A 10,134-nucleotide genomic window follows, 5' to 3' on the forward strand; every position below is an offset into this window, starting at 1 on the left:
GCACTACCATTAATAAAATGTATATTTTTAAGTACAAGTACACTCAAATGAATTTTACTACATTCAAAAACAATATAATGCCCATTTTGTTGTAAAATATAAAGATTGCATCAAGTAAATAGATGCTAAAGATGTCAAGCCTGAAAATCGCTCCTGTCCATGAAAAGGCAAAAAATACTGTACCCAAAAATTCTATGGGCAACACTTTGAACTACTTTACAAGTCTTCATTTTAGAGTATAAATCATAGTCCCCAGAATTATTGGTCTCACTCCATCATGGGCAGCGATACCCAAAATATGTAGCTCAGTCGTCTTTTTGTGTGCATTGGCACCTGGCATGCACATTTGTACGTACGTGTGGGTAGAGGGCTTTTAAAAATTTGGGGGGTTGTTGTTTATTTTATTAAATGTTCTCTAACATTTTTGTATTCCTTTTTTAGCTTTATTTGCTATTACAGTACAGTGCTGGTGACAGGTTCTCTTTAAGGCAGTTCCTAATGTCACCTCTGCATTCTGTTGCATCTGAGCACAGACTTACTGAACGGCAGGGGTTTGATAGCGCTGAACCCAGAAGTGCTCATAGCTAAGCACTTCCTGGTTCATTCTACCTAGGGAAGAACAGAAAACAGGTGTTCGCTGATCAACTGCCATAGATCTCAGGGGTATCCAGGAATCCCTGGACACATGGATGTGGGGGTCCAACAGGGGAAGCCAGTCAAAGGGGGAGGCCACACCTTACAACCAATGTAGAAAGACGGTTTGTGGTGTATAAATGTTAAAAAGAAAATTCCCGGCTGCTATAATGCCTGAAGTCTGTTTATATGGCAACACTGATGAGGGATTTACGTGGCTCCTGATTATAACACATTATTCTTATTATTATACAATATCAACCGACTTAAATGAACAAACTTAATAGACAGGTTGGAATTATACTATTCGTGATGGGAAAAATGGAAAAAATCAGGATTGAAAGAGAAATATAGAAAAATTTTAAACTAGGAAGTTATTTAAAGTTATTGGGCCTTGAGAGATTGGAGATCTTGCAGAGGGGAGGGAGGAGGGAAGGGGGGTAGAAGTGGGTTGGGAGGGAAGGGAAAGAAAAGAAAAGAGGTAAATAGAAGGGGCAAAGTAGAAATGTATTGATTATTTATATGTATTTTGTCTCTTCTGATGGAATTTTTGTAGTAATATGAAAAACTAATAAATATTTAAATTAAAAAAAACAAAATAAATGTACAAACTTAAAGTCCCAAAAATAAAATGTCCAAAATTTCACATAAAAACTCAAAAAAAGTCCAACGTGATATCCAAATCTTGATGGATAAGTGCTCACTATTCCAAAATGAAGATGAAGATAAAACTCAGACGTTCTTCATATAACTCAAAATAAAATTAAATCTAGACATAGTGTGTTATCTTAGGTATCACAAGTATAGTGCCACACGTGCAGCATGCAAAACACTATAGTGTCACAGCATTCGTGAAGAACATACTCAATAGATATCACTGCAAACCATATAAAAAATGCATAATTACCCTAACTCAAAAAATATCAGCATGTGATCAACCAGTGTGCATGGAAAATCCCCAAGCTGGCATCCTCTTGTTCCTTTGGACTTCATAAACAGACCAGGAATCAGTATATGAAAAATTGATAAATAAATTTTATTGTAGCCACTTACATTAAAATCTAGTAAAACCGGCTTCCTGCTTGTTGACAAAGTCTGGAAGTGACGAAACGCGTCCAGGGCACGTGGCGTATTGACGTTCCCGGAAGTGCTGCGGCGGCCATTTTGGATTCTGGAGCGCTTGTGTTTGGCGTTCCTGGGACTCGCGGTGTACTCCTGGTGTTCCCCCAGAGCTGGAGTGAGAGTGGCGGGCAGGAATGTGACGGGGTGACTCCCTAGAGATCATTTTGATATCATATTGGTGGTACTCAGTTGTCGCTAGGAGCAGGAAGCCGGTTTTACTAGATTTTAATGTAAGTGGCTACAATAAAATTTATATAAATTTTTCATATACTGATTCCTGGTCTGTTTGTGAGGTCCAAAGGAACAAGAGGATGCCAGCTTGGGGATTTTCCATGCACACTGGTTGATCACATGCTGATATTTTTTGAGTTAGGATAATTATGCATTTTTTATATGGTTTGCAGTGATATCTATTGAGTATTTTCTTCACGAATGCTGTGACACTATAGTGTTTTGCATGCTGCACGTGTGGCACTATACTTGTGATACCTAAGATAATACACTATGTCTAGATTTTGGTTTTTTTTTTTTTTGAGGTATATGAAGAACGTCTGAGTTTTATCTTCATCTTCATTTTGGAATAGTGAGCACTTATCCATCAAGATTTGGATATCACGTTGGACTTTTTTTGAGTTTTTATGTGAAATTTTGGACATTTTATTTTTGGGACTTTAAGTTTGTTCATTTAAGTCAGTTGATATTGTATACTGGTACTTCAGGGGAAGGATAATGGATATTAAGTGTTATGGGTTTGTGTGTGCTGACTTATAATCATTACATTATTATTATTATACAGGATTTATATAGTGCCAACAGTTTACGCAGCGATTTACAACATAAGGGCAGAGAGCACAATTACAATACAGATTAATACAAGAATATCCCACTTTTTGCTTTAGACTGGATTCATTTATAATTTGTTATAATAACATCTCGTTTTCAAAAGCTAAACCAGCAAGGGAGGTCTCCCAGCCTGGATGTGCACGGCTGCTGGGTGAACGGAGAATTGATGAACAAGGAAGAAGACATGCCATGTTGGGAGACGAAGCCGTTGGCTCCAGAGTGGTCACCAGAGACGGCAGAATGTAAGCATTTAGTACATACCATGTGCAATAATGGTGAGAAGGAAACATTTGGGCCCTTTACCAAGACGTTCTGCACATACATTCTGTGCCGAGCATCAGGAACAACAAGTATTATGACCCTCTTATTAGCTAGTTTCAAGGAGACCCAGAATTTGCACTTTCCATTCCATGTGCATTCCGTATCTCGAGCTTCCACTTGTTGCTTTGTGATTGATTTGTTTCTTTGATAATTTGGTGTCTTCCCTACTCACTTGAAAGGAGAAAGATTTTTTTTGTTTTGTCAAAAAAAAAAAACTTTCCGTGTTGCCACATGTTGTTTCATTTTGGACAGATCTTTTAAAGTTTCACTAAACCCACATCTTAACCCCTTTTAAGGGATTCGGGAGGCGGGGTGGGGTTTAAGGTCGTGTGACCGCCATGATTCGCCATCACGGCGGTCACATGATTGGGAAAGGTCCCGATCGAAAGAGGAGATCGGGACCTTTCTGTGAGTACTGGACATGTGTGCTGGGAGCGCGCTCTCAGCACTTATGTTTTTCTTAATTGCACGCAAATGTGCGGCCGCTCGGCGTCAAGGCCCAGACGCCTTGAGGCCGCACATTTGCGTGCGGCCGGCGCGAAGAGGTTAAAAAAACTATCAATAAATGGTGTATTACATGCTGTTCACACTCATTCAGACACACTTGGATTCTTTTTCTGTTTTCTGCAAAAAAAAAAAAAACAATTGGTCTTGCTGTTCTCTATCTCAACCTTCTGTTCATGTCCCCATTTCAGCAAGGGCATGGGTGTCAAACTGGCGGCCCTCCAGCTGTTGCCAAACTACAAGTCCCATGAGGCATTGCAAGATTGACAGTTACAAGCATGACTACTGAAGGTAGAGGCATGATGGGACTTGTAGTTTCGCAACAGTTGAAGGGCCGCTAGTTTGACACCCCCTGAGCTAGGGATTATGCAGCCGTAGAGGCAACTCTGCACATGCGCAGTTTCTATGCTGAGCATTTGCTCCCTATCACATCTGAGCAACCCATGTGACTATAGAGTTGCCCATGTGGGTGTATACACAGTGGTAAATATCAGCCCACTCCCTCTCTTCCTCCATGCCTATTAACCAGCTAAACCCAATGGGGGTGGGATATTACATGTAGATTTTATGGAGGCTTCACCTCCCTCCTAATCTAAGAGACAGGCTGGAGGGGCATGACACAGCCTGTGACTGGCAGAAGTCTGCCCATACCGTGTTATATATATATATATATATTTTTTTTCTTTAAATTCTTTTTATCAAAACTCATACTGTGTTATTTTCACAAAATCATGAAGCTTTGATTTCAAATATATATTTGTATGACAATTTAAAACTGTTTTTATATTCTTTATTTTTACTCCGTATTCCAAAGGTTGTTTTCATTTTGAACATGTGACCAGCAGCAGAGGACTAGAGGCTCCTCCTGCCACTGTTTCCCTGCAGACAGGCTGGGAAAGATCTGGGTCATGTGACAGCTGTATATTGATTTAGAAAAAGGTACTTAGATTTTTTTAATAAGTACAGTACCATTATCCCCATAGAGAAATAGCAGGGACAATGTAAATTAAACAGTGTTTGTATAGTAGCACTTTTTAAGGGACAACTTTTACTTTTTTATGCATTCTTTATTTAAAGCTGAAAAGGTTTTTACATATTTTTCAAAACATTCATCACAGCTTGTAACAACAAAAAAGAAAACCGTAGAAGTCACCCGAGACCAGGGCTTAAAATTTTGAGTCTAGACTTACTAGCCAGGCACAAACCTTACTCTCCACCAGTTGCCCCACCCAACCTTGCCCAGGTCTGCCTCCAACCCTACCCCCGGCCCATCCCCCAACCACGCCCCCTTACAGCTTATGAAATTCAATTTCAATTTTTTAAAGAGTCCAAAATATAAAACTGTACACAGTAATGTATATCCCAGCTCCCCTGTACTCCATTATAGTGATATGACATGTATACAGTACTTACTCCTTCAGTCCCCCGTGGCGGTGGAGAGGGTGTCTCCTCTCAGCGGAGGAGAGCAGACCTCTCCTGCACCTGTCCCCTCAGCGGCGGTGCCGAAGAAGCCGGAACTCTGCTTCACAATGAGGCTTGGAGCGCAGCCGCTCCATCATCTGTGCTCGCCGCTAGAGAATTTCTCCTCGCATTTGGCGAGCGGGCAAGCAGCTTTTTCAAGCCTGCTCTAGACTGTGCCCAGTGAAAATACAAATAAAACAAAAATATTCACCCCTAAAAAAAGCACCTAATTTCCCAGCAATAATGATCAGAGTAAGAGCCAAGCATGTTATGCATCCAGCAGGAAGGGTAGTGAGGCAGGACCTCAACTGCTAAGGGAAGCCGTGCCGGAGGCGCCTCCAATACAATATACCAGTAAGACAGTCACTTCTCTGGAATTCGCCTGTCTCTCGGCTGAGAATGTTGTATTAAATAGATCATACCAGGTCCCCAAAAAAAAAAAAATTCCAACAAGCTCTGAAACCCAGTTGATGAGGCCCCGCTTGTCTCTCGGCTCCCACTGTAAGAGTATAGTAAGTCTAGAGTGAGCGGCATCCTTTCCTTTGCAGAGGTGGGGCAAGGTACGGGTGAGTGGCCCTCCCGCTCACTGTTAAAACTGATTACCGTATTTGCCGGCAAATAAGACGACTGGGCGTATAAGACGACCCCCTACTTTTCCTGCTAAAATGTAGTGTTTGGGCTATACTCGCCGTATAAGACTACTCCTCTTCCAATGCACACCAGTGGGAGGAATAGTGCCCCATCATTGGTGTCAGTGGGAGGAATAGTGCCCCATCATTGGTATCAGTGGGAGGAATAGTGCCCCATCATTGATGTCAGTGGGAGGAATGGTGTCCCATCATTGGTGTCAGTGAGGGGTGGAATAGTGCCCCATCATTGGTGTCAGTGGGGGGGGGAATAGTGCCCCATCGTTGGTGTCAGTGGGGGGGGGAATAGTGCCCCATCGTTGGTGTCAGTGGGAGGAATCGTGCCCCATCATTGGTGTCAGTGGGAGGAATAGTGCCCCATCGTTGGTATCAGTGGGAGGAATAGTGCCCCATCATTGGTATCAGTGACACCAATGATGGGGCACTATTCCTCCCATTGAGACTTGCTGACCCTGTTCTCGTATGGTGCTGCTGCAGCCAGCATATGTGGTTGCAGCAGCACCTCTACACAGAACACTTACCTGCTGCTCCGGCACTCAATTTTCGTGGGGCCGCTCGGCTCCGCCCCCTCGCCGGTGATTGGCCGCCTGTGTGCCTTTCCTGAGCTACAGTTCTGGCGGCCAATCACCGGTGAGGAGGCGGAGCCGAGCAGCCGCACGAACATCCAGTGGCCGAACTGAAGGAGACGCCGCGCTTCCTGGACCGGATCGTCGTGGGACTGGATCCAGGTAAGAGACATCAGCCCCTGCAAACCCCTGTACTTAATGCTGCAGCCCCCCTAACATGTGTACCGGCGTATAAGACGACCCCCGACTTTTGAGAAGATTTTCAAGGGTCAAAAAGTCGTCTTATACGCCGGCAAATACGGTACTTATGTTTTCATTGACTGGACTTATTTTTCGCCATTGACTGTTGCAGGTCACATCCAATAGCTATTGTCTGCATAGGCTCACCAGGACTGCCCTTGCTAGGCTAGATTCTGGATATATGATCTTGCTGGCGAGGGGGACTCCCCAGAAGAGGCATTCTGCAGCCCTAGGCTGGGCTCCTTACCCACTGGCAGAATACTTTATGCTGATGCGGGGTATCCCTATGCATAGATTTCATCTCCTGTGGGATCTCAGGAGGGTGTGTGGTGACACTGGGTTCATGTGGCTTCCTCTCAAGCCTAGGGGGGGGCGGGGTGCAGTCCCTGTGGGCCATTTTTGTTGGGTGTTTCCATGTGCTGTCTCGACAGCTTTTACTTGTAACCTGCAGCCCTGGTAAAATACCTTCCCGTTTCATAAGTCTTCACAGTGTGGTTGCAGCTCCTGGGCAGTTGGAGGGTGGCTTATCCCAGTGGTGTATTTTAGGTTTTGTGCTGCCCTAGGCAACACAAAAATGGTCTGCCCCCACAGACACTGACCAACACCACACCCCTTCCCGCGGAGAGAGCCAGCCATTGACCAACAACACCCCTGCCCATATATATATATATATATATATATATATATATATATACACTCATCTTCACAACTCCGGACATCCAAGTCAGGCTCTACATACACCATCAAGTAGCCTCTCTCAGATCACACCTGGTTCCCATGGCGCACGTGTCCCTTCTTCCATTTCTTCTTTTGGGGAGAGGTGCTGCCCCCCTGAAAAATACCACCCTAGGCAAGTGCCTTGTTTGCCCTGTGGTAAATACACCCCTGGCTTATCCATAGAAATTAAATGGGCCATTTGTGCAGTAAGTAGAGGATTCGGCTGGGATGCTTTCCATACAAAGGCTGTTGAGTGCTGGGCAGGACCACACATTGAAAATCACAGGAGAGGAGAAGGTAAGTATTTTATCTGGCAGGTTGCACTCACACGGGGTGGTAATTATTTCAATTACAACTTTACTAAGCATAAAGTTTTTTTTGTTTTTGTATATATACTAATGTGTTTAGCTTTTTGGGTGGATTTGCCCTTTAAATCAAATCTGTTTGGACATAACTAGTAAGAATGGTATTTTTATTGCAGATGCAGATAATGCAATGGACGACAACTCTATGTCGCAGTGGGTAGTGGAGGATTCAACGGTTTCTCAAGTTTCTCAGTCTCAGTACCTTGGAGAATTGGCTCCAGAGCAACTGGACTATCAGGAAGGACTCATAAAAGAACTGGCAGACTTCAAAAGCCAACTGTTGAATGAGCTGGCAGCCACAAGGGCAGAGATACGGGAAGGAGCCCAGCTAATGAGGTCAGCCATCTCTGGAGTGTCTGCTGAAATCCATCGACTAGGCCAAATCCTGCAGCCTCTGGTCAGTGCGATCGCTGCCAGCAATGTGTCGCAGCAGGGCCATCCTGTAGCCTTTGTGCCCCGCCCACCTCAAGACACGCCTCCAGATGACAGCGTGAATTTTACGCAGCCGTCTGTGCAGAACAAAACCTCTCTCTCCCATCAGGACACAGTATTTGCTCATCCTCCTAAATTGCCTACCGATGGCCAGACTGAAGAGGTTTCTTCAGTGAAAATGGAAGACGCCATAGATGGTCTTCAGCCTTGTAACCATCAAGCACAATCCGCACACTCTACGCAGGTGGATTCACCTACAGCTCCTATTGTGCTCGGTGAAAATCAGCTCAACCTGTGCCAAAGTAAATCTACATCTTCAGTGACACCAAATTCATCCACAAACATTCCTCAACCAAACGTGAACACCCTTGGTGGCCTGCAAGGCGATAAAACTCCTGACTCGTCGGTTAGCTCGATTTTTGAAGCTCCCACCGCTAGATCTTCGCAGTCTTCTCCCCCAGCTCGTTCTGTAGATTGTGTAGCCAACTCCTCTGCAAGTTCTTCTTCAGGCATCAACAATAGTGGCTTAGCCAATAAACCCTTGTCCCTACAGACCCAAAGTATTAGTAAATGAAAAACCTTTTTTCTAGTTTGGGATAGAGTGCTGATGGGTTAGAACCCAGTCAGGTTTTTAGTGCTGTCTGTGTCCTTGCTGGAGAGATTCACCCCCTCTAATTGTCCTGATCACCAATGTCACCAGCAATGAAAGTGAGGGGAAGTCCAAAACGCTGAGTTGCTACCAGAACAGGAATAGAGGGAAAGTCTTCCTGTGGAAACATTGGAATGATATCCTCTCACTTCCTGCTGAGTATATAGGACAGGAAGTGAAAGGAAATCTCCCTCAGAAGATGCAGATACCAAAAAAAAAGTTGTTGGTTCTAACCCTTCCCTCTACCCAAAGTGTTGTTTGTCTTACACGTAAGATATACAGTGGGTATATAAAGAATCACCCCCTTTAAAATCACATTTTGTTGCTTTTTCAGCCTGAAATGAAGACAGATACAGTTTTTGTTTTATCCAGCTGTCTTTACTCAGTGCAACTTATAACATCCAAGTGACAGATATAACACCAACATGACAGAAAAAAATTAAAAATACAAAACAGAATCACTGAGTTGGAAAAAGGATCCCCCCGTGTCCGTATTTAGTTGGACCACCTTTTTCTCTAATTCCAGCCTTTATTCTGTTGGGATTTGTCTCCACTAACTTTGCACATCTAGACTTTGCAATATCTGTCCACTCTTCTTTGCAGAACGGCTGAAGTTCAGTTACATTTGATGGTGACCATTTGTGGACTTCAGTCTTCAACCCCATTGAAAATCTGTGGAATGACTTGAAGTCTGAGCTCTGACTAGACCATGCAAGGACATTCACCTTCTTCTCCCCCAACCTCTCTGGGCTCATTGTTTCTGTGTGCTTTTGGTCATCGTCACATTGGAACGTAAACCTTCTTCCCATTGACAACTTCCTGGCAGAGGGCAGTAGATTTTCCTCCAGAATTTGACAGTATTTTGCCCCGTCCATTTCTCCTTCTATCCTGACAAGTGCTCCAGTCCCTGCTGCAGAGAATCCCCCCATACCAGGATATTCCCCCCTCCATGCTTTACTGTAGGAATGGTGGGATTTGGATGGTGAGCTGGACTGGATTTCCACCAGACATATCATTTACTGTTGAGGCCAAGTCATCCCATTTTAGTCCCATCTGACCAGAACACCTTTTTCCATGCGGCCTCAGAATCTTCAAGGTGTGTTTTGGCAAAGCTCAGTGGTGACTGTGTGTGGCCTTTCTTGAGGAGCGGCTTTTTTCTTGCCACCCTCCCGTACAAGCCCCATTTGTGGAGGATTTGTGATATTGTTGTCGCATGCATACAACGATCGTTCTTTGCCATCAATTCCTACAACTGCTTCAGAGTTGCTGTAGGCCTCTTGACAGCCTCTCTGACCAGTTTCCTCCAGTTTGGAGCGATGTCCTGATCCAGGGAGGGTCTGTGTTGTACAAAATCCCTTCCACTTCATTGTGCTTCTAGGCATTAATAAAGCCTTTGAATTTTTTTGTATCCATCACCTGACTTGTGCCTGTCCACAATTTTATCCCACAGATCATTTGACACCGTGCCTTGCCACCCATAGTTAATTGTTTGCTTCAGTTGCACTATTAGGGACTGAAATGCTGCAGGAAAGCTCTTTTCATGCTAAACTAATCAGAATGACAACAGATGACAGTCAAATAGCTTTGTGTGCCATTTGAGAAGGTGGTTACCTACAACTGATTGAGTCACTTTT

General features: G+C 44.0%; 1 protein-coding gene across 2 annotated transcripts in view; it reads left to right on the forward strand.

The window, feature by feature from the left end:
* The window catches only part of LOC149442163 (uncharacterized), a 39,841-nt gene extending 30,996 nt beyond the window's left edge, over window positions 1-8,845 (forward strand). For both annotated transcript variants that reach the window (XM_089656462.1, XM_089656463.1), the window contains exons 6-7: window positions 2,702-2,840; window positions 7,536-8,845. In XM_089656462.1, the coding sequence (XP_089512588.1) occupies window positions 2,702-2,840; window positions 7,536-8,425 (1,029 nt within the window). In that variant the 3' untranslated portion in view covers window positions 8,426-8,845. The remainder of the gene's footprint in view (window positions 1-2,701; window positions 2,841-7,535) is intronic.
* The last annotated feature ends 1,289 nt before the right edge of the window (window positions 8,846-10,134 follow it).

The sequence above is a fragment of the Staurois parvus genome, unplaced genomic scaffold, assembly GCF_062004578.1.
Source record: "Staurois parvus isolate SC_StPar_1 unplaced genomic scaffold, SC_StPar_1.0 ptg000906l, whole genome shotgun sequence".
Classification (NCBI taxonomy): Eukaryota; Metazoa; Chordata; class Amphibia; order Anura; family Ranidae; genus Staurois; species Staurois parvus.